Raw genomic sequence first — 27,075 nt, 5'->3', positions numbered from 1 at the left:
GCCACCAACAGCACTGTGCAGCTTTATTAACCATTCAAGTACAGTAGCATCTGGTAAGATGGGGACAGAATTGGGATTGAAGAGTGAACAGATAATCAGCATCTAACGGTTCGGAAGGAGCCACTACATACTCTTTTCACAAACATGTTTTCACAGAGCCAATACAGTACTAGCCATTAACCCAGTACACGAGTGTACTGAAGTAGGAAAGATGCAAGAAAAATAGCTACATTAGAAAGACCAACACTTTAGAAAAAGAGTCAAACACTTTCAGTTTCTCCCCTTAGCCCCTAAAACAACATCTTACGGTCGGGTCTACCTATACAGTCCTACATCAGCTGCTAGGGTATTTGTCAGGAGGGAACAAATGAAACGACACTGGCCAGTACAGTCTTTGGATATTTAGGAAGGGGAAGGGGAGAAAGTCAATTCTCAGAACTTAGTCAGCTTCAGTCTCATCAGCGGGGTCTTTGGATTCTTTGTTCTTCCGCACTTCCTCAATGTGCTTATCCTGAAAAGAAACGGGGTCGTCAATCAAACCACAAAGCCTGTCAGGTCCGGTCACACCCACCGCCCCAGCCCCAGCCCACACTGTACAGGCTGCGGGCATCGCACGGTTGGAGTCCTGACATCATCATCTGTGAACCTCCTGCAGACCTTGTGCAACCTGGAAACTAAGCCTCCGACCGCTCTTCCCGGGGACGTGCAGCTACGCTGGGAGGCACTCAAGACTCCCCCTGAAAATCAGACCCCTCCAGGGGTCAAGCCTTCGACTGATGACAGAGACACCAAGCACCTTTGATCAACGCAGGCAGTCCAGGCGAGCACTGACGCATCGACCTCGGGCTCCTGCGCCCTCTACCAAGCAGGAAACCCACCTTCTCTCGCAAACGCTCCAGCTTGGCAGCCATCTGGGCCTCTCGGTTCTCTTTGTTAGCTTCCATCTTGTGGGTCAGTTTCTCTTCCGCCATTTTGCTGAAGTTGTTGTTCTCTTCTATCGCTTTCTGCAGCACTTCTTTCTCGTGCTCCCGTTTCTCGGCAAGCTGCTTCAAGACCTCGGCTTCATGGGACTGGAAGAAAGTGTAACAGGCTAGGCTCGGCAGTGCATGGAGCAGCACTGGTTAAGTGACAGAGAAACTGCTTATCAGGGAGACTGGAGAGACAGAGCGAGAATACAGTTCCTTTAACTAATGCTGAGGTTAGCACCTGAATTTTCCCTATCATAAATACCGCAAAAATCATTTCTGCTAGTGTTTGTATTTACTTTGGAAAACTGCCCATATTTGTTCAGTGATTTCATGCCCAATTATTAAGACATCCTCCCAAGATCTACTGCTTCATGGAATCCTGATGACTCCAATAACTGTTCCCTTAGGAATGGCAACATCGCTGTGAAGCATTCTGGTTGTTAACTTCAAAGGCTACCCAAAGAAATCACCTCCCTGCAGAAATTTTAGCCAGAACTGATAGATATGTACACATACCCTCCTCCCACTGCCCCACAATGAGTGACAGAAAATTTAAAACTAAGCCCCAAATTACTGTGTAAACCAGGATTTCTACTGTGAGAAGCAAACACCCCAGGCTGGGAAGAGCTTGCTGTCACAGAGTGGGTACGTGGGGCAGCGATGGCTTGAGGGGCAACTACAAAGCACCTGCCCCTGGCTCGGCCAGCCCTGCCCTGCCAAATCCCTGTTCTCAGCCAGTCAGCATGTGACACACCAGCCAGGAACCAGAGGCCATTGTCGGCTTCTGAAGAACCCCCCCCGCGCAGCCTACGATGACATTGCTTCCTCCTACTCCACGAACGCCAGGCACGGAGAAGGGTGGGCAGAGACGACACAGCAGTGCAAACCCTGCCACTCTTCCTGGGGAAAGATTCCCAGTGCTGACAGTGGGTCAGGGCACACACAGGCCAGGTGGCACCGAAAGGGACAGGGCACATGCTACAGCAGCTTAGCAAGGGGACTGCCTGTGTGCGTGCACAGCGCTCTGCAAATCAGACCAGCCGTGCCGATGCGGGGCAGATCGACACTTCACCTTTTTGTGCCTTAGTTTCCAACTTCAAAATTAAACCCACCTATCCCAATAAGGGCTGTTGGGAAGAGGGAGACTGACAATTTATGTAATTTCATTTACTAATATCTCTTTTTCATTTTATTTGAAAGTCAGACACAGCCAGAGATTTTCCATCTGCTGGTTCACTCCTCAGATGGCTCCATCAGCCAGGGCTGGCTGGCCCAGGCAAAGCCAGGAGGTGACTCCATCCTGGTCCCCTCTGTGGGCGGCAGGGCCCAAAGGACTTGAACTTTCACCTGCTGTTTCCAGCGTGTCCATTAGCAGGAAACTGGAATCAGAAGTGCAGCCAGGACTCAAACCCAGGCACTTGGGCATCTTAACCACTGTCCCCAAAGACCACCCCTGTATACAATTCTTAAAGAGAATAATGTTGACAGGCAGAACATGTACCAAAACGCCAACAAGGCTTATTTCTGGGAAATGGGATAATAAAATATTTTTAATTTCCATTTATAAACATTAAGTTTCCCAATTTTTCTACAGTAAGGATATTAATACTTGTTGATTTTTCTGACTAGTTGTTTTTAAAGATGGCTACTTGATAACAGAATGGCTTAGATAAAAGAACTTGCAAACCAGTTGAGCAGCACAACCATATTATCAGCAATTTAAAACGTTTCTATTGTATAGCTTTCACAAAACAAAACCAGAGATAATCACCTGCCAAACATCTGCCGTTTTGCAAAGACAAGCACAGGAGGCATGAGCTTCGGTTCATGCCAAAGTGGCTTGCATCTGGTCCCCACACCACCTGTGTGACCTGAGGAAAACATTCCCAGTCTTCCAGCCTGCCTGCCTGGGACAGCGTCTGCCCCACAGGATCGCTGAGTTAGTGCAGGGGCTGGCACAACACAGCAGCTCAGCAAACAATGGATGCTGCTCTCTGCCAGCCACTGGCACCGTTGATTTCCAGCGATGTCGGTGTACCTACAACTGTTTCCTCCTATTATGGAAATCAAACAAATCTGCCCCATTTCATTATCAACACCTTGTTGTCTGCGAATTGTGATGTTTACCTTGCGTCTTTCTTCAGCAGCTTCTAATTTCTTCTGAATCTCCTCCAGGGAAAGATCCTTCTTCTTCGGAGGGGAAAGGGGGAAATCCGGGACAGATTCTTTTGACCGAGGGCTGAGAATCAGCTCAAAAGCCTGGCCCGAAGCACGCTTCTCCAGTTCTTTCACCTGAATATCTGCAGTTGATCATATATACGACAATTGAGAAAAACGGGTGTCTCCAAATCAACTGTCCTCTAATTTTCTAAAAACCAAGGCAACTAAATGATAGAATTAAGGCTGATGAAGATGATATGCCTGCAGGCAAGAAACTGTTACTTAAACGCCACCTCCCAGGAAACAAAGCTCAACATGCGTGGACTAAGTCACTATTCTGAGACATCAGTGTTTGACATCACTCTCATGAACAAAAGAAAGACTCGTGCTAACACCACGATTTTGCTTTGGACCAAGCCAATCATCTAATAATGAAACAGTCATGAGTCCTTAGTACATTCAAGTGAGAGATCATTTTTTCTTTTATCCTCCTATATATGAATTGGATTTTCGAGAAGACCAAAACACAAGTGCCAAATTCAAGACTTAACCTGAGCCGCCTACTCATCACAATTTCAGCTTATCTAAGCACGTCACCTACCAGAAGACGCCATGGTGAAGGAAGACAAGAGACTGGCAGTGTACGCTACAGAATCCGGTGGTGAGGGAAGCCCTGAAAACGATGTGCAGAAGCATGCCATCAGTTTCTTTGCATTTCCCTAGGTCACCCACACAAAGGAACCTCACACCACCTCCACATAAATCAGTGGCAGAAAAATCACTACGTGCAATTAAATAAGACATCATGAATCAGGGAAGAGAACGAGCAAAATCGATCAAATACTGCAGCACACTGGGAAATCTGAATCGAAGAACAAAACACTGGTTGCAGAAAATCCAGTTAATGGAGATTGCTCTTTCAAAAAACAACACTTGGATTTCTTAAAATTAGAAGAGGTGAAGGTGCAAGGTTGAGGGATCCCCCACCCCCCACCCCGAGCCCCAAGCCGAGAACATTCAAATGCCACTCGCGGGGCGAGCCCCGGAGCCATCTTATCACTGCCGACCGCGCATTGTGCGCACCGACACCCGCCCTGCTTTGTCTGCGTCTGCCAGGGTGGATGACAAAACGCCCAGGCTGGGATCCACCAATAATGTGGAGCGCCTATTGTTCGTGACGTCTCAGCTACCTGCCCAACAGCGGGCAAAATGAAATTTCAGCAACCTCTGGGCTCTAAGTTACCACATTTGCTGCCATATGTCACGAAAAATCCTACACCCTTTGTTGATTTTTTTTTAAAGTCACGATTTTTGCAAGACCCCACGCGATCACCGAAAACACAGGACCACGGGTTCCCAAGTCACGGGCGGCGAAATCGCCTCGGCGCCGCAGAGCCCGGGACCCGGCATGGGCGTGGCCCCGGCCGGGCGGGGACGCAGGGCCGCGCCCGGCCAATCAGAGCACGCCCTGCACTCCGGCCCCGGGCCCCGCCCCCTTCCTCCCCGCGCCTTTTCGAATCTCCGCGAACTCCCAACACCCTAGAGCCCGCGCGCGTGGGAAGGGGAGGGGTGGGCGTGGCTAACGGTCCAATCCGGGTAACTCCGCCCCTCCCGGCCTCGCCGCGCGCGGAGCCCCCCCCAACTCCCGCCAAAAACACCTCGAGGCCGCCGCCACCTCAGCCGCAGCACGGCGGGTGGGGCAGGCGGCGGGAACAGTTGGCCCGACACCTCCGCCGCCGGCTCACCGCCTCCTCCCGTCGCCCCAGTCCCCGGTCTGCCGCCCCGCGCGCTGTCTGCACCCTTGGCCGCGAAGGCTGGAGAGCCTTGGCGGGGCGCCGCCCCTCAGTCCCCCACACGGGTCGCCGCGGGCAGGGGACGCGCCTCTGGCCGCCCGCAGTCCGCAGCTCCCTAGAGGCGCCGCCCCTCCCCTCCCGACAATGGGGACCCCAGAGGGGCAGCGCCCGCAGGGGGAGAGAGGGAGGGGGCAGAAGGAAGGAGGAAAACGAGGGCCCACGCCCCCTATTGTCTCCTGGATGGCACCCCCGAGCTGATGCCGGGAGCTCCCCCGGCTGGCCGCGCCCCCTCCCCACGACAGCCGCGCCCCCAGGGAGCGGGGACAAAGCCGAGGCTCCGCCCGAGCCGCACACAAAGCGCTGCGACCCCCGCCCTCCAGCCCCTCCGAGGCCGCGGCCCCGCCCGCCGCCTTCCAGCAGGGGGCGGCTGCTCCGGCGCGGCCCCTCCCGCCCGCCGCGTCCCTCTCGCCGGGCTCAGCCCGCGGCCGCCGCCGCCGCCGGCGGCTCCGGGAGCCCCACACCCACCTGCTCAGTCCGAGCCGCCTGGCCACACTCTGAGCACCAACAGACCTGGGCGCGCACAAAAGCGCCAAACAGCGGCACGTGACTTCCCCGCAGGGCTCCGCATTGGCTGCGAGGGGCGGCACGTGCCGGCCCCTCCCCCGCCGGCGAGTGGGCACCGCCCCCCGGGACCCTGGAGCACCTCGGGAAGCGTAGTCCGGGCTGGAGGGGCAGGGAGACAATGCGAGGGGTGGGGGGCGCTCAGGGGGCCGCCCCAGGTGTGAACTAGGGGCTGGGGAGGCTGTCTCACCGCGGGGGAGTGCGTTGCGGCGGCCCCCGGGCCGGGGTCCGAACCAAGTGCCCTGTCTCTAGGAGAAGGGCGGGGCAGGGCGGGGCCGGGGGTCCCTCCCTACCTCTGGGACGGTGGCCGTCCGGACTCCGCCTCTGTCGAGCCACGTGCCCCGCATTGCCCCAAGGGCAGCACTCGGACACAGCGGTGTCCCTTCTGGTGAACCCCAGCCCCGCACCGTCGCCCCGGACGCCCGAGCCCCTGTAACAGGACAGTGCGGCTTCGCTCCCTGGCGTGTCCCACTGCCTCCGGCGCCCTGTCCCGGGTAGACACCGGCGTGTCACCTGTAATCCCTAACCCGGACAGCGCTGACGGGTCCCGGGCGCGGCCCCTCCCTCACTGGGCGCGCCCTCGCCCTCATCCCCAGCACCCGGACCGGTGCGGAACGGCGTGCGGGCTCGGGAATTTGATCTGGGGTGGAACAAAGCCCCTCGGCTCGCAGGCACCCTCCATCTGTTGTGCCAAGCCTTTGGCCGGGGACCGGGAAAGAAGAGCCACAGCAGTTCTCGACCCCACAGACTGCGTTTATGTGCTGGCTTTGTTCTTGGAGCACGTGCTTCCCGGAGCTGTATGGGGCTCTTTTTGAGATTCAAAACAAAAGAAGCTCAAGGTCGCCGGTGCTCCGGCCTGCGGGGAACAGAGTCAGAGCAGAGGCACAGGGAAACTGGTCTGACCCCGGCTATCTTAGAATGAACCGAGCCCTCACCCCTCTACAACAAGAGCCGCCTCTATTTTCCTACAGAAAGGCAAAAAAAAAAAAAAAAGGGGGGGGGGCAAAAAATGTACACAGTTATTGGACTCCTTCTCTCCTTGATGATGGTCGTGTCCTTGGGAGCCTAAGCAAGACACCTGTGTTTTATTCATGGGTTGTGTCTCCCCAAACCCAGAGGCAAATGGGACCAACGCCCTAGAAGTCTTAATTTAAAGCGACTTCCACAGCCAGCTAGTCACTAGGGATGTGCCGGAGATAAAGCACCATTAATAGGTGCCAGGGACAATGAAAAACCACCACACGGGGAGCAGACACCACACAAAGCAGACAATTAGCAACTTGGCCATTGCCTGAGCTGTATTTTCAATCGCCCTTGTGTGGGGGTCAGCCCCTCCCCAGCCAATGGGAGGGGGTTTCCGCTTAGTCTGTGAGTGGGAGTGGTTCCGATTCTCAGCCCCTCTTGATCAAACTTGGCCAGGTGTGTCTGTCGGTTTTGTGAGTGGGACCTGAGAAATTACTTAAAAGGCTAGAGAGGGGTGGGATAAGACCTTGCTAAAAGGTGGCAGATCAGCAGGCACCGCGAGTGCGGGAGTCACGGCCATGCGGGCCCATTATGCCTGGACCCCGCCTTCTGTCCTGAAGTCTTCCCGGTCGGTCGGAGGGCTCACCCAGTGGATGCACAGGGATGTTTTTTTAGACACACGAAGTTGCCACACAAAAATCTCACATTTCTGACTATTCATGTTGTGACAGGGGAGCAGAATTAACCTTTCAAAACACTGATTATTTTAAAGCACTGACACCACTCCCCCCACCTTTCCTTTCTCCCCAGAGCAGATGTCTATTTCCATGGAAACCACAGCCAGGAACGGAGATGTTAGAACTCACATAGGTTTTCATCTTTTCTAGCCATGCTGCTTGGCGCTGGTGTTGCTGTTAGATGCCTGGCCCTATGAGTCTGTGATGAGGATTTCACTGGTGCTTGAGGACAGAGGGGCTTGGTGGGGGCAGGAGCCCCTTGGAATGTTCTAGGAGTAAAGAGATGTTTGTGAGGTGGGATGTTCCCTGTTCTTAAGGGTGGGGTGGCCTTTCTGCGAGCCAGACCAGACCCTCGCTATCCACGGGCCACTCTTTTGGGTGTTCACACATGAGGGTACTTCAAAATGTTCATGGAAAATGGAATTTAAAATGTGAACTCATTTTGGTGCAAAACACTTTCTGATGCAAAAAAATTTTTTTCATAAGATGGAGAAAATTCATATTATGAAAAAACTGCACAGATTTCAAAAAATTTCTGGCACCAAAATAAACTCATACTTTAAAAGTTCTTTTTTTTTTTAATTGGAGACATAAAGAAAGAGAGACAGAGAGAGCTCCTACCTGCTGGTTCACTCCCTAAATGCCCACAATGGCCAGTGTGGGCTGTGGCCAAAGCCAGGAGCCAGCAGCTGCGTCCAGGTTTCCCACGTGGGGAGCAGGAACCCAGGGACTTAAGACATCACCGCTGCCTCCCCACCATCTGCGTTAGCAAGGAACTGGAGTCAGGAGCTGGAACTGGGATACTGTGATTGGGGAACGCAGGTGTCTCTACAGCCTGCTAGCCCAAGCACCTGCCCCTAAATTCATACGTTCGTTTTCTCCCATGAACTTTTTGAAGCATCCTCCCCAGAGACCCTGGGCCGGGAAGGGCTGGGGTTGTTGAGGAGGGAAGACCGCGTTGCCACTTCACCTTGGGGGTGCCGTTGCCACTTCACCTTGGGGGTGCAGACTCTCCCTTCTCAAAAGCTTCCTAAAGCCACTTGCAGACCCACTCCCTGCTGAAGCGCCAGCAAGGAGTTAACGCTCACAGCTTGAGACTGTCTCTCTCTGCCCAGGAGAATTATTTTTGCCTCTGCTCAGATGGCTCGGTCGGTCGGGTTGCCGCGGAGCTGGCTGGGACTGTGGATTAGCACGCAGTGCATCGAGCTGTGGCAGTCCTCCAGCTCATTCGATCTGTGTAGACAGCGGAAGAAGAGCGATTCAGGCTTCCAAGTCCAGAAGGGATGTCTACACTGATCAAACGGCTTGGGTTGTTGTCAGATCTCCCTGATTCCAAGGGAGCACCGGGCGGCCTTTGTTCATTGTTGGTTCTCAGGCTGCAGCACTTGTCTCCCACGTAGGCGCCAGCGAGGTCCCCTGCTGCTCACAGGGCCTGTCCTTGCACAAGGGTGTCGTGGGAGAGGCTGTCTCCTTGTCCCCAGCTCCTCTGGTGCTTTGTTCCCTGCGCTCCTCAGGTCCTGAGCTCTAAACCTCCCTTCCCTTGTTCAAAGCTGATCGGAGGATCTGTGATTTCTGTCTCCCTCACTAAACCACTGGGTCCTAGAGCGCAGGGGTGCTGTCCATGTCTTGGTGTCCCTAGCACCCTGCACAGGGGCAGGCCCAGGATGGTGGGTCCTGGACATTTGCAGAAAACGTTAGGCATGAAACAACCTCTCTTGCGCTCAGCTTCCTCTTGGGTGACACTAGACATCTGCACGCAGCCGGGTGGGAAGGATTAAATGAGATAGTGCATATGAAAACACTCGGCACCACGCCGGGCATGTTGTGAGCCCTGAACAGTTGTTAACTCTCATTGCTAGAGAAGTTTCTGGATTACTACAGGGTATTGAGTGAATAAACGAATGAATATTAGACTTTCACCTTTTATTACTTTTTTTAAAGATTTATTTATTTATCTGAGATGCAGAGTTACAGACAGTGGGAGACAGAGAGAGAAAGAGAGAGAGAGGTCTTCCATCCACTGGTTCACTGCCCAGATGGCCGCAATGGCTGGAGCTGGGCCGATCTGAAGCCAGGAGCTTCCTACAGGTCTACCAGGTGAGTGCAGCGGCCCCAATCGCTTGGGCCATCCTCTGATGCCTTCCCAGGCCATTAGTGGAAAGCAGGTTCAGAAGTGGAGCAGCTGGGACTCCAACTGGCGACCAAACGGGATGCCAGTGTTGCAGGCAGGAGCTTAACCTACTATGCCACCGCTCCGACCCCTAGACTTTCACCTTTTATTGAGAGTTGTAGTCACTGGGTTAATTCTTCCCATGTGGTATTTTTAAAAATTTAACAAATTTAACCTTTTGAATAAATAACACACTCACATGGTTTAAAAACAAAGTATGGGGGCTGATGTGGCGGCGAAGCAGGGTAAGCCACCACCTGCGATGCTGGCTTCCCCCTCAGTGCTGGGTTCGAGTCCCAGCCTCTGCACTTCTGGTCCAGCTCCCTGCTCATGCACCTGGGAAAGCAGTGGAAGATGACTCAGATGGAATTCTTGGCTCCTGACTGCAATCTAGCCAAGACCTGGCCATTGCAGCTCTTTAGGGAGTAAATCAGCAGATGGAAGATCTCTCTCTCTCTCTCTGTCTCTCTCTCTCTTTGTAACTCTGCCTTACAAATACTTAAATAAATCGTAGGGGAAAACAATCCTCCTCCATTCTCCATTCTCTATTCCTATCCGCCAAGTTCTCCACCTGCCTCTCCCCCACACATATCTCTCCATAATCATCACAGTCAGTTTCCTGTATCCTAGAGCCATCACCGCCGCTTCCCAGGATCTACGTTAGCAGGAAGCTGGAGACCTGAGCCAGGAGACAAACCCAGGCACTCAGATGTGGGGGGATGGGCATCTTGACTGCTGGGCTAACCAACCACATCTACATACCCATTCCTACCCCTCCTTTTTATTTTTATGTTTTTAATCCAACTGGTACCCTCTGTAACTGTTCTGTGCTTAGCAGTTTCCCCCTAACGCTGCATGCCAGGGATCTTCTCCAGAACTCCCATCCAGCATTTCCTTGCTCTGGTGTCCGTGGAATGAATGTCCTGGCTCGTGGGTTATTCCCGGTGATTTACTATTTCAGAGAATGCTGTCATGAATTACCTTGGACCTATGACATTTCCCGTGTGGTTGAGTACACCTGCAAGGTGCGAGTCTACCCTTGGCATTGCGGGATCCAAGGCAAACGTTAGAAATTTGGATAATGCCAAATTGCATGCCCTGGGAGTTGTACCAACGCGACGCTCACCAGGTGGTGTTTTAATTCATGATTTCAGTTCATTCAAAAACGATTTGAAAGGCTGTGTCTCTAGATATTTCAGGCATTGGGGAAAAGAGGGGGAGGACCAGAAATCCCAGGAAAGACGTGGCTGTCAATCCCATCTGTGTTAATAGCAGCTGCTGACGTCAGAGCAGCTCTGGGGCCCGCACAGTGGCACTTGGCTGAGTCAGTCTAGGGATGGAAGTCTGTGCTGGTGTCACCACGGCATTGGCTCTTTGAAGGCAGGCTCTCTCCCTTCCTCTCCGTGATGCCCGACATTGCCTTGTATTTGATGCAGACCTCCCCCCACCACCACCACGGTTTTGTACTTTTGGAGACACTTGGGCCTGATAGGAAGTGGCATGTCCTATTATTGGTAGCATTTTTCTTGGTGGAACATAACATAATGATATGTCTGAAAATCAGTGGCATTTCCAGGTCAATACCTACAGGAAAACGCATGTCTCATACATGTGAGTGGTATGGGGGTCTAAATGCCCTGCCCCTGACCGGTCTGCTCATTCTACCTTCTGACCCTTACCCTCTTACTGGAGTCTGTAATTTTTTCTAACAATTCCTCTAATGGGGACAACTGATACACACTGAACCAGCCACTGCCCGCCAACCACATCGGGGTTCCCCTTTCAGCCAGTGGCTCTGCTAGACTCTTGCCCTTCTTTTTTTTTTTTTTGATTTTAATTTATTGAATTTATTTGAAAGGCAGAGTGAGAGACAGAGACAGATGAAGAGGTCTCCCATCTCCCCAACTCCCCAAATGCTCACAACAGCCAAGGCTGGGCAAGGCTGAAGCCAGAAGCCTGGAGCCTCCACGCAGGTCTCCCACGTGGGTGACAAGAACCCAAGTCCTTGAGCCACCTGCTGCCTCCCGGGGTGTGCATTAGCAGGAAGCTGGCACTGAAAGCAGAGGAGCCAGGACTGGAACCATGCACTCTAGTATGATGTTTTCACCACTGCGCCAAATAAATGCCTGCCCCATACCCTCCAGGTTTAAATCTTCACTGAGACTCAACTCTCCTTTCTTTCTCACCTAAGTAAAAAATTTAGTATTTTCCAGTAAAATGGAACCTTCCCAGTGATAATAGCTAACACAGGATGCTTATCACGTGACCAACACTAACGTTCCACACACATTTACTCACTCAGCCCTCGTGACACTCTTCAGAGATATTAATAGACTAATTGTAAAGAAGAGGAAGTGCAGGTGACCCACTGTTTTGGTTGCCTGGGGCTGAAAACTTCCTCTAGGAGGCAGGGTCCTGGGCCAGCCTGCGTAAGTTGGTCACCCTGAAGGAAACTGAGGCACAGAGAGACAGTACCTTCCTTGGAGGATGTGCCAAGTGGGGTCCTTGCCCCAACCCTAATCTGGCTGTGTCCCTCACACTGGCAGGGAGTCCCCTGGGGTACAGAGATGAGCCCACCTGGAACCTGGGGCACCCCTTCTAGACCATCCTCTAGTTAAGTGGTCTCCCTAATAACTCAAGTCCCCTTTTTTTAAAAAAAATTAAAATATATTTGAAGGGCAGCATTGCAGAGAGAGTGAGAGAAAGAGAGAAAAAGGGATCTTCCATCCATTGGTTTACTCCCCAAATGATCACAAAAGCTGGTGCTGGGGGAGGTAGAAGCCAGGAGCCAGGAGCTTCTTCCAGGTCTCTCATGTGGGTGCAGGGGCCCAAGCACTTGGGTCATCTTCCACTGCTTTCCCAGGCACATTAGCAGGGCGCTGGATTGGAAGTGGAGCAGCCTGGAATCCAACCAGCACTTATATGATATGCTGGCATTGCAGTTGGCAGCTTAACCTGCTATGCGAAAGCGTTTGCCCCAAAAGATTTTTTTTGCTTATTTGACAGGCAGAGTTACACGCACACACACACGCACACACACACAGATCTTCCATCCACTAGTTCACTCTCCAAATGGCTACAGCAGCTGGGGCTGTACTAAACCAAAACCTGGAGCCTGGAGCTCCATCCAGGTCTCCCACGTGGGTGGTATCATCTGCTGCTTTCCCAGGGACATAAGCAGGGAGCTGGAATGAGAGCCACCTTCAGGAACAGTGACTTAGGAGTCTGGCGTCAGGAGGGAGGGGCACTAAAAGACCTCTCTTCCTGCTTTAAGATTCTTCTCTGATGAGATGGGGGAAAGGCTTGTGAAATTATGCTAAATGAGATGATGAAAGCTAGCCATCTGTGTGTACTATATGGGTTCAACGAGCAACAAGATATAATGGAGAAAATGCACCAAACTATTACCAATTGAATTTGGTTTTCTTCTTTGTACTATTCTAGATTCTCCAAATTTCTTCAAGTAAAAGTGCATTACTTTTATTAATCACAACAAATTATATTTAGGGGCAAGCATTGGGGTGCAGTGGGTTCAGCTGCAGCTTGGGACACCCAGATCCCATATTGTATTCTGCTGTCTGGTCCAGTCGAAATTTGAAAAGTGCTATTCCAATAATCTTTCTTTCTTTTCTTTTTAAAAACATATTCTGTTTCCAAACTTTAATTTTGCACTCACTGTCCATTTGTCCAGACTAAGACATTAACACTGGCACAATACCGAACGGCTAACTGCATCCCTGCCCCCACCCCTATTTTCCACTGGTCCTTTCTGTGTTCCAAGATCTAATCAGGACACCAGCTTTCGAGCTGTGTCTTGTCTCCTTAGCCAGCGACATTTCCTTCAGGGAGGAACTGGATTTGTTCATTTATTCTATCTTTTAAAAAGATCTTTTTATTTGAAAGGCAGAGTTTTAAAAATATTTATTCATTTATTTGTATGTATATTTTCTCTTTTTAAGAAAGATTTATTTTACTTATTTGAAAGACAGAGTTACAGAGAGAGGCAGAGCCAGAGAGAGAGGTTTTCCATCCACTGGTTCACTCCCCAAATGACCACAATGGTTGGAGCTGAGCTGATCTGAAGACAGGAGCCTCTTCCGGGTCTCCCACATGGGTGCAGGGGCCCAAGGATTTGGGCCATCTTCTGCTATCCCAGGCCATAGCAGAGAGCTGGATCAGAAGTAGAGCAGCCAGGACTCAAACCGGTGCCCATATGGGATGCCAGCACTGCAGACCAGGGCTTTAACCTGCTGCACCAAAGCGCCGGCCCCTATTTCATTTCTTTATGTATTTGAAAAGCAGAGTGACAGGGGCCGGCATTGTGGCTCACTTGGTTAATCCTCCGCCTGTGGCACCGGCATCCCATGTGGGTGCCGGTTCTAGTCCCAGTTGCTCCTCTTCCAGTCCAGCTCTCTGCTGTGCCCTGGGAGGGCAGTGGAGGATGGCCCAAGTGCTTGGGCCCTACACCCACATGGGAGACCAGGAGAGGCACCTGACTCCTGGCTTCGGATCGGTGTAGATCCGGCCGCAGCGATCATTTGGGGGGTGAACCAACAGAAGGAAGACCTTTCTCTGTCTCTCTCACTGTCTATAACTCTACCTGTCAAATAAAATAAATAAATAAATAAATAAACAAACATTTTAAACAAAAAAAAAAAAGAAAAGAAAAGAAAAGCAGAGTGACAGAGAGAGGAGAGACAAACAGTGAGAGAGGAGATCTTCTATCTGCCGGTTCACGCCCCAGGATGGCCGCATCAGCTGGGGCTGGATCAGGCCAAAGCTAGGAGCCCAGAATTCCATCCCAATCTCCCACATGGGTGGCAGGCGCCCAAGCACTTGGGCCACCTTTAGCTGCTTTCCCAGGCCCAGGAGCAGGGAGTTGGATTAGAAGCAGAGCGGCCTAGACTCAAATGAGCATTCCGGTACTGGATGCCAGCATTGCAGGTGGTGGCTTGACCTGCTGCGCCACAGCGCAGACCCCGGGTTAATTGCTTCCTACTGTTTCCTCCCACCAATCTTTCCCAATTAAAATGTGAGCCGGGAAAATGGCCAGGGGCTGGTGGCGTTGACTTCCGCCCTCTGCAGGGCTCTGGAGCTTCCCAGGGGTCGGTTCTCGTAAGTAGGGCCGGGAGGATGGTTTTCATTTTATGTCTGGTCTACCATGTGTATGGGCTTCTGTGGGCCCAAGCTTGGGGCAGGAAGGACTGCTTATTTCTTCCAGCCATTACATTTCTGGCCAGTCATCTCTGGAGCTGAACACAGGACCGTGTCAGAGTTGAAAGATGTCCGATCTGAGGAGTTACAGAGAGGGGTAGAGACAGAGAGAGAAGTCTTCCATCTGCTGGTTCACTCCCCAATTGGCCGCAATGGCCAGAGCTGCACCAATCCGAAGCCAGGAGCCAGGAGCTTCTTCTGGGTCTCCCACGTGGGTGCAGGGGCCCAACGACTGGGGCCATCTCTACTGCTTTCCCAGGCCGTAGCAGAGAGCTGGGTCAGAAGAGGAGCAGCCAGGACTAGAACTGGTGCCCATATGGGATGCCTGTGCTTCAGGCCAGGGCTTTAACCTACTGCGCCACAGCGCCGGCCCTGTTCTACTTCCGTTCCAGCTCGCTGCTAGTGCTTCTGGGAAAGCAGCATAAGACGGCCTAAGTGCTGGGGCCCCTGCCACCCTCAAGGGAGACCAGGATGAAGCTTCTGGCTCTGGGTTTCGGCCTGGCCCGGTCCTGGCCACTGCGGCCATTTGGGGAGTGAACCAGAAAACCTCTTTGTGTCCCTCCCTCTCCGCGACTCTGCCTTTTGAATAAATAATTAAATCTTTAAAATAAACAAAAAAATTCAGAGCCGTTCTCTAGCCCATTTTGGCATTCTCTGGAACGGGCACAGTTTCCATCACTCACAAAGCTTCCAAGCACTTGGTATTTATCAGCAATGCCAGCAATTCAGTGAGAACGGAGGTTACAGCTGTCACAGGAAGCCGACACCAAGGCTGCTGAAGTCACACTCATTCCAAGGTGGGGTGAAAGTCTACACTGCGAGGAATTCAAGCCAGGAGCTGGGGTGGCTGCGAGGAGTGGGGGATACTGTGCAAGAGGAAGCACGGGGGTGGGGGAGGGGAGAAGAGCAGGTGCGTCCTTGGAACTCAGGGTTGATTTATAGACCCGAGGGGCTTCGTGCTAATAGAGCTCTTTGAGCGAAGCCCTTGCAGCAGTTAGTAGGCAGCAGGGTGAGTGCTCCAGCCCCTAAGTAGTCTTCAGTCTGCCCTTCCCCCCACTCCATTCCCAACTCCAATCCCTGTAGAGGAGCCCGGGAAGGGGCAGCCCTAGAGGGGACTGTAGCAAACCCGAGACAGCAGGCCCCATCTAAGCAGGAGAATGAGAGTTGCATTAGCCAGAGGAGCTATTTGTGAAGGAGCAGGTTCACCTGAGCTCATGGTTTTGGAGGCTCACAGCACAAGATCAAGCAGCCCCGTTGTCTGATGAGGCTGGCCACAGCAGGTGCACGTGGGAGGAAGAAGAACGGGGCAAGCCAGGAAGCAGAGAGAGACAGGAAGCACACGTGCTTACGTGATCTCTCCTTATAGAGCCACTGTGTCCATCGAGGGGGCTCCAATCCAAGCAGCCTGGTCCAAGCCAACCACTTCCCCAAGGCCACAGCTTTTAAAATTTATTTTTTTTAAGATTTATTTATTTGAAAGTCAGTGTTACAGAGAGAGGGATGCACACACAGACACACACACACACAGAGCGCTTCCATGCACTGATTCACTCCTTAGATGGCTGCAACAGCCTGGTCTGAGCCAGGCTGAAGCCACGAACCAGGAGCTTAATCCCAGTGTCCCACATGGGTGGCCGAAGATCTTTCACTGCTTTGCCTGGGCCATTAGTAGGGAGCTGAGTTGGAAGTGGAGCAGCCAGGACACAAACTGGCACCCATATAGGATGCTGGCATGGCAGGCTGCAGCTACAACACTGGCTCCATTTTCTTTTTTAAAGATTTATTTATTTGTCCGAAAGGCAGAGTGACAGAAGAGGGGAGAGAGGAGGACCATGAGAGAGCAAGAGAGCACTTCCATCTGCTGGTTCATTCCCCAAATGCCTGCAACAGCCAGTGCTGGGCCAGGTTGACGTAAGGAAACTGGAACTCCATCCAGGTCCCTCACACGGGTGGCAGGGACCCAAGCATCTGGGACATCATGTGCGGACTTCCCAATGCATTAGCAGAAAGTTGGATGGCAAGCAGAGCAGCCAAGACTCAACCGGCACTCCCATGTGGGATGCTCACAGCATCAGCCCCTCACCAGGTCGCATTCACAGGGGTGAACACTTGCACATCCTTTAGGGGGTCACAGCTCAATCCTCGACAGAGAACTTCCGCTCAGCCTTGGCTGCTGGCTGTCCTCCGACAGTGTGTGGCTACAGAATGTAGAATTTTCTTGTGAAAGCGCTGGATAGTGTATTCTTTTAAAGATGTATTCATTTAGGGGCTGGCGCTGTGGTGTAGTAGGTTAATCCTCCGCCTGCAGTGCTGGCATCCCATATGGGCGACAGTTCTAGTCTCGGCTGCTCCTCTTCCGATCCAGCTCTCTGCTATGGCCTGGGACAGCAGTAGAAGATGGCCCAAGTCCTTGAGCCCCTGCACCCACGTGGGAGATCAGGAAGAAACTCCTGGCTCCTGGCTTTAGACTAGTTCAGCTCTGGCCATTACGGCCGTTAGGGGCGTGAACTAGTGGATGGAAGAGCTTTCTCTCAGTCTCTCTCTCTCTCTCTCTCACTGTCTGTAACTCTACCTCTCAAATAAATTAAAAAAAAAAACCAAAAACTTAAAAAAAGAACTATTGAAGTTATTAAAAAAAGATTTATTCATTTACCTATTTGAAAGGCAGAGTTGGGGAGAGAGAGAGAGAGGAGAGAGAGAGAGAGAGACAGGGAGAGAGACAGAGATCTTCCATCCACCTGTTCACTTTCCAAATGTCCACAATAACAAGGGCTGAGTTAGGCTGAAACCATGAGCCTGGGACCGTCTTCCCAGATGGATTAGCAGCAACTGGATGGGAAGTGGAGCAGCTAGGACTCGAACCCGTACTCAGATACAGGATGCTGATGTGGCGAGGGGCAGCTGAAGCCTCCTGATAATTTCAAACATTGGCATCCCATTCAATGTAGGCAAGTCAGCCTTTTTGGTCCCCTTGTATCACAAGGTTCTCTCTGAAACTCAGATCCGGTCCTTCACCTTACTCCAGTACCTACGGATGCAAGGGCAATTCCTGGGTGTGCGCAGCAGTTAGGCCCTCCTAGGGACAGTCGAGCGTCCTGCTAATGTGCACCTGGGAGGCAGCAAATAGGTAAAAGCTCAAGTTCATGGGTGCCTCCCACCCACATGGGAGACCTGGATGGATTCCAGGCTTCTGGCTTCATCTTGGCTTAACCACAGCTGTTGTGAACATTTGGGGAGTGAACCAGCGTACGGAAATCTCTCTCTTTCTATCTGTTGCTTTGTCTTTCAGATAAATAAAAATAAAACTTAAAAAAATGAAGTCAACTCCTCGCAGGGCCCCAATGCCTCCACAATCTGACCTTTGCCCGTCTCTCCAGAGATTGTCCCACTGCTCCTGCCACGCCCTGCACGCTGCACCGCCTCGTCCAAGGACCTGCCCTTCCCCCAGTGTGCCACCTTGCTGTGCGCCTCTGTGCTTCTGCAGGCTCGCTCTGTCTGCAATGCTTTCTCCCTTCCAGTCCACCCAGAAACTCCTGTCCATCTTAGCATGCCCTCTCATTGCCACCTGCTCTGTGAAGCCTTCCCTGGTCGCTGCTAAACAGAGTTAACTTTTTCTTTCCTTAAGTGCAGACTTCATTCCCCTAGAATAGCACTTAACTGCCCATTTGCTATGATTTCATTACAGGTCTGCCTCCTGTCTGGACCACGGCTCTTTGAAGGTAGGAACTATCCATCTGGAGTACTTAGCACAGCCCCCGGTGCACAGTGGGTACTCAGTAAATGCTGATTAAAGAAAAGCTCTCTACACATCATCCAATTAAGTGTCATGAGGGACCCAAAGACGCATCATGTGAAGTCCCTGTCCTCAAGGTCCTTACAGTCCAGTTGGGTCACAGCTCCACACCAAAGACAAGGGACAACACGTTGGTGGCAGTGTGACAACAGGCAGGAGAGGTCCCGGGTCCCGTGGGGTTCAATGCATTCTCACTGGTGGCCTGAGACAGCAGTGTTTTTGTGTGAAGGAAGGTCAAGATCATCTGATAAACTCCACCCTAGAAGCAGGATTCGCTGTACTGCATGCTCAGAGGCAAGGCCAGCTGCAGTGCTCACTGCAAGAGGAGAGGGCAGGAGCTGGCACTCTAGGGCAGTGGGTAAAGACACCACCTGCCGCACCGGCATCCCACATGGACATCCCACATGAGTCCCGCCTGCTCCACTTCCCATCCTGCTCCCTGCTAATGGCCTGGGAAAGCAGTGGAAGATGGCCCAAGTGCTTGGGCCCTGAGACGTGGAGGAAGCTCCTGGCTCCTGGCTTCAGACAAGCCCAGCTCCGGCTGTTGCCATCTGGGGAGTGAACCAGTGGATGAGAGATCTCCCCCAATTACTCCCGCTCTGTCTCTCCCTCTCTTTCTCTGTAGCTCTTTCAAATAAATAAATAAATCTTAAAAAAGAACACAAAGAAGAGAAATGGGAGAGGAGAAGAGGCAGTAGCCAACACGTGGAAGCAGAGATGAAGATGGGCAGGGACAGTGGCACAGAAAGCACCTGGGAACGCGTCCTTGTACCGAAGGCCCCGTGCATCAGTGTTTCCCTTGCAACCAGACCTTTGCTGTCCACATAGACACGTGCTGCAATCCACTCCACCTTAAACCCGCAGGCGCCTCTTCCCCCTTCCAGAGCCCCCGTTCCTCTGCTCTCTGTTTAACTACACTCTTTGCTGCTGTCTCCAACTTATCTCTAGCCTTTCTCTTTACACCCTCTTTGTGAGGGCTCTTGTTCCCACCATGGTATGGGCGCTGCCTGGTCAGGATCACCCATGAACTGCTGGTACACACTGTAGAACCCAGCGCCAAATCCAAAGTCCCTCATCCCGGCCACAGCTGACCTGGAACCGCTTGGTTCACCTGGCTTCCAGGATGCTACCTGCTTCCGCTTTTCCTCCTATTTGCTGAACATTCCCTTTAAAAAATAAATGGGATTACAGCACTGCAGGCAGCAGCTTTACCCGCTATACCACAGCACCGGACCCTTACCCTCTTTTTTTTTTTTTTTTCAAGATTTTTATTTATTTATTTGAAAGGTAGAGTTACAGACAGTGAGGGAGACACAGAGAGAAAACCCTTCCATCTGCCGGTTCACTCCCCATATGGCTGCAATGACAGGAGCTGGGCCAATTCAAAGCCAGGATCCCACTCGGGTGCAGGGGCCCAAGCGCCTGGGGCATCTTCCACTGCTTTCCCAGGCCACAACAGAGAGCTGGATCAGAAGAGGAGCAGCTGAGACTAGAACCCGGCACCCATAGGGGATGTGGGTGCGGCAGGTGGAGGATTAACCTACTGTGCCATGGGCCACCCCAATGAATAAATCTTAAAAAGAAAACAAACCCACAATGACATGAAAGCCTTTATTTAAACGCACACACACATACACAAGCCAAAACAATACACACACAGAAAATAACAATTACTCCTAATTTTTTTCCAGGATTTTCTTTATGATTATAGAGCTAAAATGTTCTTAGCTTACAACGAACGCACTGCAGTGTATCACAAAGAAAGCTGACACTCCCTGTCACCTCCGCCTCCCCAGAGACGGCTGCACTTGTGGGCTAGGAGTGGGTCTTCAGTCTTTTAAGGAATGCTTTACATATGCTTGACTACAACCATAGAAAATCCACGGTGCTGTTGGATGCGCTGGCGCAAATTGCATTATGTTGTGCGCATTATCCCCGCATCCTTCTGCTTTTCCTTCAAGCATTTGAGCTTTATCCCGACCCCGCGCCTCCAGACGGAGCTGACTCCCTCCGACTGCGCCCGTCTCCGGCGGGGCTGTGAGGCGAGGGTCCTGCGATGCACAGCACCCCTGAGGACAGGGGCAAGCGCGTCTGGCGGGTGGAAGCCGTGAACACGACAGGCAGGCACTGGTTCTGTGTTCAGTTTTTCTAGACAGGGGCAAATGGAGGGATGCACCTGCTCTGCAGCGCCGGCCACAGCCGGGTTTCAGTCCTTCCCAGCATCGTTGAGGTTTTTTTAAGAGAGTTTTTTTTTTTTTTTAATTATGTATTTGAAAGGCAGAATTAAGAGATGTAAAGACGGGCTTGGGGCTGAGGCTCGCAGCGGGTGAGGTTCGGGACCAGGTCAGCTGCTCCCCGTGGCGCCGTCTCCGCCCGCACAGCACCGTCCGCGTGCGTTCTCGCTGGAACAGCCAGGAAAGAGTGCGCTGCTGGTGGGCGGGGAGGGAACGGCCGAAATCCCCAACATGGTGACCACGCCACGAGTGGAAATGACTGCCGATGCCGCCAGAAAATGGCCGCGTGCGCGGCGCGCCCCCGCCCCACTCTCGCTCGCCCCCGACCTGCACCTCGCACGGCGGCGCGCGGGCCCTGGATCAGGTGGGAGCCGCAATGGCGTCTCCCGCAGCACCTCTTGCACTAGGATAACGGCGGAAGCCAGGGCTCTCCCGAGCTGCGGAGGTGCAGAGCCCCCAGCGCCGTCCTGAATCCCCGCAGAGGAGCCGGCGCGACCCCAACACCCGGCACTCCGCACCCGCCGCGGCCACACCTCCCTGCGGCGCGCGGGTGGAGCCTCCGGCTGCGAGGGCGCGAGCGCCGCAGAGAACGCGCGGGTCCCGCCAGGCAGGTGGCTCGAGCGGCCCGCGCACCCGGGACGTCCTGCGCGCCTCTGCCGCGCCCACTGGGGACCCGTGGCCGTGGGCTTTGCACAACGGAGCCGAATCGGAAACGAGTACGAACGGCAGCACCCCGCACTCGCAGGCGGGGACGGAGCTGCTGGCGCCCCCGACGGGCTCTGTCCTCCAGCTGCGCTGGGTGCCGGCGAGGAGGGGGTCGACCGCAGACCCCCGAGGCCTATCCGGCCGGGACGCTTCCCCGAGGGAGCTGGGGGCCAGTTTTCCGTTGTGCTGTTCCCGCAGGAAAGGGCCGGGGAGAACCGGAGCGCGAGAACAAAGCCGCCGCCCCGCCCAGCCAGCCTTCCCCTTCCCCTTCCTCCGACCCCGGGCAAGCGCGTGCCCGAGGCTGCCACCCTGGGAGCCCTCGCCGAGCGCCAGGGCCCTCCTAAGGGTCTCCCGTGGCTCGTCCTCGCGACAGTGCGGAGACCCTGCAGGCCTGGACAGGGCCAGCCGTGTGCCAAGGCCACTCCGACACACCCGCAAGAGTAGGAGATTCTACCGGACTCTGGGTCTTTAATTTAAAAAAAAATTATTACAAAAAAGGCTTTCAAAAACGAACTGCTCAATTTTGTCCATCTTTCACGGATCCTTTTTTTGGGGGGCGGTGGGGAGACTGTGAACAAGCTCTGGGAACAGGGCTGTGCTGTGTGTGCGCTGTCCTTTGGGCGATCAGTGGGAAGAGTGCAAGTGCAGTGAGGGTGGGGCAGGTGAGCAGGGGAGGCAGCTGCCCAGGACGTTTGTGGCAGGAGTGCAGAAGCCGACTCCAGCCCTCTAATGGGGCTCTAAAACGACTGTCCCTGGGACCCGGCCCTGTCAGGCCACGAGCAGGTGACAAAACAGCACGGCTGGAATACAGCCCCTGCTCATGTGAGATGTGTCCATAGAAGTGACGGGCTCAACCAGGGCACGCCCATTTAAAGGAGCTCCTGGCAACGTGGTAGAACAGGAGGCATCTTACGCATGGGGCAACCATCCAGGGATATGAAGTGAACGAGAGAAAAGGGGCTGCCCCCAACACCAGCGTCCCGTATGAGCCCTGGTTCCAGCCCTGGCTGCTCCGCTTGGGAGCCAGTTCCCTGCTAGTGCACCTAGGGAGGCAGCCGGACATGCCCTAGGTACTCGGGCACCTGCACCCATGTGGGAGACCCAGGGGAGTTTCAGGCTCCTGGTATGGCTGGGGCAGACCCAACCGTTTAGGTCATTTGGGGAGTGAACCAGGGGATGGAAGATTGATCTCTCTCAGTCTCACCCTCTCTGTAACTCTGCTTTTCAAATCAATAATTTTTTAAAAAGTGCAAAAGTATGTATCTGATGGGCTATTTCCAAATGAAAAAATGAAGAGATAAAGATATACACAGTGTGTCTCTGTTTTTCGCCCCATAAGAAACACACACAAGAAGAGAATGGGAGGAGAGCCACTGCTGAAGAAGCAGTGCAGAGAAGGACATGCTTCACGGTGCGCCCTTTCATACCTGGAGCTTGGTCATGTGTACAACTCAGACTTAGGGGCTGGTGTTGTGGCACAGCAGGTTAAGCTGGCAACATAAAAATCCAGCAATAGAGGGGCAGACAAAAACAATTATGTACATATAATATCCATCATGAGGGTCCGGCGCTGTGGTATAGTGGGTAAAGCCACCGCCTGCCGTGCTGGCATCCCATATGGGCGCTGGTTAGAGATCTGGCTGCTCCACTTCCGATCCAGCTCTCTGCTGTGGCCTGGGAAAGCAATAGAAGATGGCCCAAGTCCTTAGACCCCTGCACCCGTGTGGGAAACCTGGAAGAAGCTCCTGGCTCCTGGTTTTGGATCAGCCCAGCTCTGGCTGTTGAAGCCAATTGGGGAGTGAATTAGCAGATGGAAGACCTCTCTTTCTCTCTCTGCCTCTGCCTCTCAGTAACTCTGCCTTTCAAATAAATAAATCTTCAAAAAATTTATCATGAAAGAGTATAAAGGTGTTTATAAAAATATTTTAGGGGCTGGTGCTGTGGCGCAGCGGGTTAATGCCCTGGCCTGAAGTGCCAGCATCCCATATAGGCACTGGTTCGAGTTCCGGCTGTTCCCCTTCCAATCTAGCTCTCTGCTATGGCCTGGGAAAGCAGTGGAAGATGGCCCAAGTCCTTGGGCCCCTGCACCCGCGTGGGAGACCCGGAGGAGGCTCCTGGCTCATGGCTCCTGGCTTTGGATCAGCACAGCTCTGGCCATTGCAGCCAATTGGAGAGTGAACCATCGTATGGAAGACCTCTCTCTCTCTCTCTCTCTCTCTCTCTCTCTCTCTCTCTGCCTCTCCTCTCTCTGTGTAACTCTTTAATAAATAAATAAATAAATCTTTAAAAATAAATAAAGATATTTTAGTGTTGGGGCCGGCACCATGGCATAACGGGTTTAGCCACTGTCTGCAATGCCGGCATCCCATATGGCTGCCTGTTCAAGTGTTGGCAGCTCCATTTCCTATCCAGCTCCCTACTAATGGGAAAGCAGGAAGGTGGTCCAAGTGCTTGGGCCCCTGCACCCACGTGAAGCTCCTGCCTCCTGGCTCCTGGTTCCTGGCTTTAGCCTGACTAAGCCCTAGTCATTGTGGCCATTAGGGGAGTGAACCAGTGGATGGATGGAAGATCTCTCTCTCTCTCTTTCCTCTCTCTATGTAACTGTGTCTTTCAAACAAATAAATAAATCTAAAAAAAAAATTAGTGATGTAGGAAAATGCTCATAGATAAAATTTTTTAAAAGATTTATTTATTTGAAAGACAGAGTTACAGAGCGAGGTAGAGACAGGGAGAGGTCTTTCATACACTGGTTCACTCTCCACATGGCTACAATAGTGGAGCTGAGCTGATCCGAAGCCAGAGCCAGGAGCTTCTTCTGAGTCTCCCATGCAGGTTCAGGGATCCAAGCACTCGGGCCATCTTCCACTGCTTTCCCAGGCACATTAACAGGCAGCTGGATGGGAAGTGGAGCAGCCAGGGCTAGAACTTGCACCCTCATGGGCTGAGGGGGCTTTAACCCACTGTGCCACAGGGCCAGCCTCAATATTTTTTTTATTTGACAGGCAGAGTTAGACAGTGAGAGAGAGACAGAGAGAAAGGTCTTCCTTTCCGTTGGTTCACTCCCCAAATGGCTGCTACGGCTGGCGCTGCGCCGATCTGAAACCAGGAGCCAGGTGCTTCCTCCTGGTCTCCCATGCGGGTGCAGGGCCCAAGCACTTGGGCCATCCTCCACTGCCCTTCCGGGCCAGAGCAGAGAGCTGGACTGGAAGAGGAGCAACCGGGACTAGAACCCGGCACCCATAGGGGATACCGGCACCGCAGGTGGAGGATTAACCAAGTGAGCCACGGCGCCGGCCCCCGCCAGCCTCAATATTAAATCTTCTATGCAGTATGACCTGATTGCTGTAACAATAGCGGCATAAAAATAATTAGAGTAAAATATGCCAGAAAGTAAACAGTCTTGGCTGCTGGGTGGAGAGACTGAGCAATTTTGTTGTTGTTTTACATTGTCATCTACATGACAGGCAGAGTGACAGAGACAGACAGAGAGAAATCTTCCATCAGCTGGTTCACTCCCTGGATGCCTGCAACAGCCAGGGTGGGCGGGGCGGGGCGGAGCTCCGTCTCTCTCTCCCACGTGGGTGTCAGGGAGCCCATGTACTTGCGCCATCACCTGCTGCCTCCGAGGGTGTGCATTAGCAGGCGGTTGGATTGGAAGCTGAGCGATACTCGAGCCCAGGCACTCTGGCAGGGGATGCAGGCACCCCCGCGTGACCCAGGTGAGCGTGACCACTGTGCCACAATGCCTGCCCCTGATTTTTGCCCTTCCTTAGCTTTCTATACGTTCCAGTTCCTTTGCAATGAGCATCTATGTCTTGGATAATTAAAAAAAAAACACTTAAAAATAGATCTTCATGGTATTTAGAGAAACTAAAAATATACAGACACGTTAATGCAAAATTTCTACTTCTAGAAATAAACCTTGCATAAGTAGCTGTATAAGCATTATTATTATTAACAGCAGCATATTGCGAATGACTCGAGTGTCCATTGGAGGAGATCACGTAAGTTATAGGACCCTCACAATACCGAACACTAAGGAGCAATTAGGGAGAGAGGGGTAGGTCTACTCCCAAGGGAAACTATATGCATTATTACTATCGTGGGAAAAGCAACTCGCAAAGAAGTGTGGAGGTTATGATTGCACTGACGCTAAAGAAAGGAAAACTGAAACTGTGTCTGTGTTGCAGGAAACTAACCCACTTGCAGCAGTGGCCTGGGGCAGGGACTAGATCGGGGAGCCCTGTGTTGGCTGCGGCTGTCTGTGGTGTCTCGTTCTGTCATTTGTGTGGTTAAAACGACGATGCTGTAGGAGGGGAAGCGTAAGCATGGAGAGCAGATCTGAAAAGCCTGGCAAGGAAGTTCTCAGTGGTTCCTGCCAGTGAAGAGGGATTGGCTTTTGAGTGCCAGGTCGGTGGCCCCATTTCCTTTATATTCTTTGCCATTGACTTTTCACTTTGATCACACCCACACGTGGACAACAGCAACGCCAGAAGCCCCGGCTGGGTGGCGGCAGCAGCCTCTGTTTTCCTGCACCCCGCCCCCTCGCCTCCACACTGGGTCTCTGTTCTCTTACGTAAGGACCCTGCTCACATCCAAAGCGCAGGAACTCAGGGCCCCAGATAACACCAGCCTCGTTTCTCCTCTTACCAAGGAGCATGAAACCGAGAGGCTGAGACGAAACCTTCTGGTCTCTGTGCTGGGAAAGTGGACTCAGGCGACCTGGATCCCAGGCCCCTTCTCCCACCTTCAGTTTCCAGAGATAAGCAGTGGGAGGAGTCGAGCCAAAGACCGTTTCTACCAGGCCTGGGAGGCCAGGGCTTGGAGGGCGGCCAGCCGGGCAGCACAGCCGTGAAGCCACAAATTAATGGTATCAGTGTAGCATCCAATGAGGGAAGAATAGACACCATAATTTGCGGATGCCCCTCTGGGCTCAGCCTCAAGCTCCCTTCCTAGACAATGGCTGGCCACGGCGGCCTCTGTCAGGTTTTCCAGAGGGACAGCGACAGAACACGGAGCCAAATTGGCCTCTGGTGGCCACCACACCAGGATTCACCTCTCCTGACTCATCCTCTCCGAGGGGGCCGCTGGGGAGCCTGCCCGGGACCCAGGAGCTCAGCGCTGCAGGATCTGATTGCGGCAAGAGCTGGGCAGCAGGCAGCTGCGGTGGGTGTGCTGGGGAGGGCGCTGGCCTGCCAGCAGGAGCCTGGGCTCTCAGGATGCCGCACTGCCACTGTCCCGCTTTCGCAAGATCCCGGGAGCCAGGGCATCGGGGGCCATACGGGGGCCTCTGTATCTGGGGAAGGGCGGTGCCCAGCCCCCCCCCCACCGCCCCGAATCCTAGATGGCGGTGGAGCTGCTGATTCCTCTTCCCCAGCAGCTGCTGCCTGTCTGTCTCCATGGCAACCAGGCCAAAAGACTGATTTGCTAAGGTCTAGGCCCTGGAGCTTACCTTGTAGCTGGGTTTTCAACCTGTCTTTCCGGAAGCCGGGAGCCCGGGATGGCATCCTCAAGCCACTGCACAAAGCAGCAGACAGGGCCAGAGGGAGGAGACAACTCTTCTGTCCCCAGAAAGTGTCATCTCTGGGGAAGAGGACGAACAGCCCCACACACAACGGCCCTGGAATCACCGGTGATGTGTGTTTCGAAGGCCCCATCTCTCTCCTGGGCTGCTCCGGGCTGCAGGAACAGGCCGCTTAGTCACATGCGGGGAGGTC

At 53.1% G+C, this 27,075-nt stretch overlaps 1 protein-coding gene across 5 annotated transcripts; it reads right to left on the bottom strand.

Moving 5' to 3' along the window:
* STMN1 (stathmin 1) lies at window positions 1-27,075 on the bottom strand. 5 transcript variants are annotated; one of them, XM_002716107.6, is made up of 5 exons: window positions 26,811-27,075; window positions 3,730-3,801; window positions 3,096-3,268; window positions 879-1,070; window positions 1-511 (listed from the first exon to the last, which is right to left on the bottom strand). In XM_002716107.6, exons 1-5 carry the CDS (start codon window positions 27,013-27,015, stop codon window positions 440-442), a joined length of 714 nt encoding a protein of 237 aa, XP_002716153.4. In that variant the 5' UTR covers window positions 27,016-27,075; the 3' UTR covers window positions 1-439. The 5 variants fall into 5 exon arrangements, with proteins under 5 accessions (XP_002716153.4, XP_051712832.1, XP_051712833.1 ...); XM_051856872.3 differs by lacking the exon at window positions 26,811-27,075 and adding an exon at window positions 5,447-5,477; XM_051856873.3 differs by lacking the exon at window positions 26,811-27,075 and adding an exon at window positions 4,462-4,532.

This window comes from Oryctolagus cuniculus, chromosome 7 (genome assembly GCF_051225735.1).
Source record: "Oryctolagus cuniculus isolate XC-2025 breed Fujian yellow rabbit chromosome 7, ASM5122573v1, whole genome shotgun sequence".
Lineage (NCBI taxonomy): Eukaryota > Metazoa > Chordata > Mammalia > Lagomorpha > Leporidae > Oryctolagus > Oryctolagus cuniculus.
The sequence above is the reverse complement of the archived record's forward strand: the minus strand, read 5'-3'. Positions and strand labels throughout refer to the sequence as shown.

Coding starts and splice junctions, on each gene's coding strand:
- STMN1 (XM_002716107.6), bottom strand. CDS start 27,015: ATGGGGCCTTCGAAACACACATCACCGGTGATTCCAGGGCCGTTGTGT. Junction 3,802..26,810: donor GTTGAAAACCCAGCTACAAG/GTAAGCTCCAGG, acceptor CATCGTTTTCAG/GGCTTCCCTCACCACCGGAT. Junction 512..878: donor TGGAGCGTTTGCGAGAGAAG/GTGGGTTTCCTG, acceptor GTTTCTTTTCAG/GATAAGCACATTGAGGAAGT.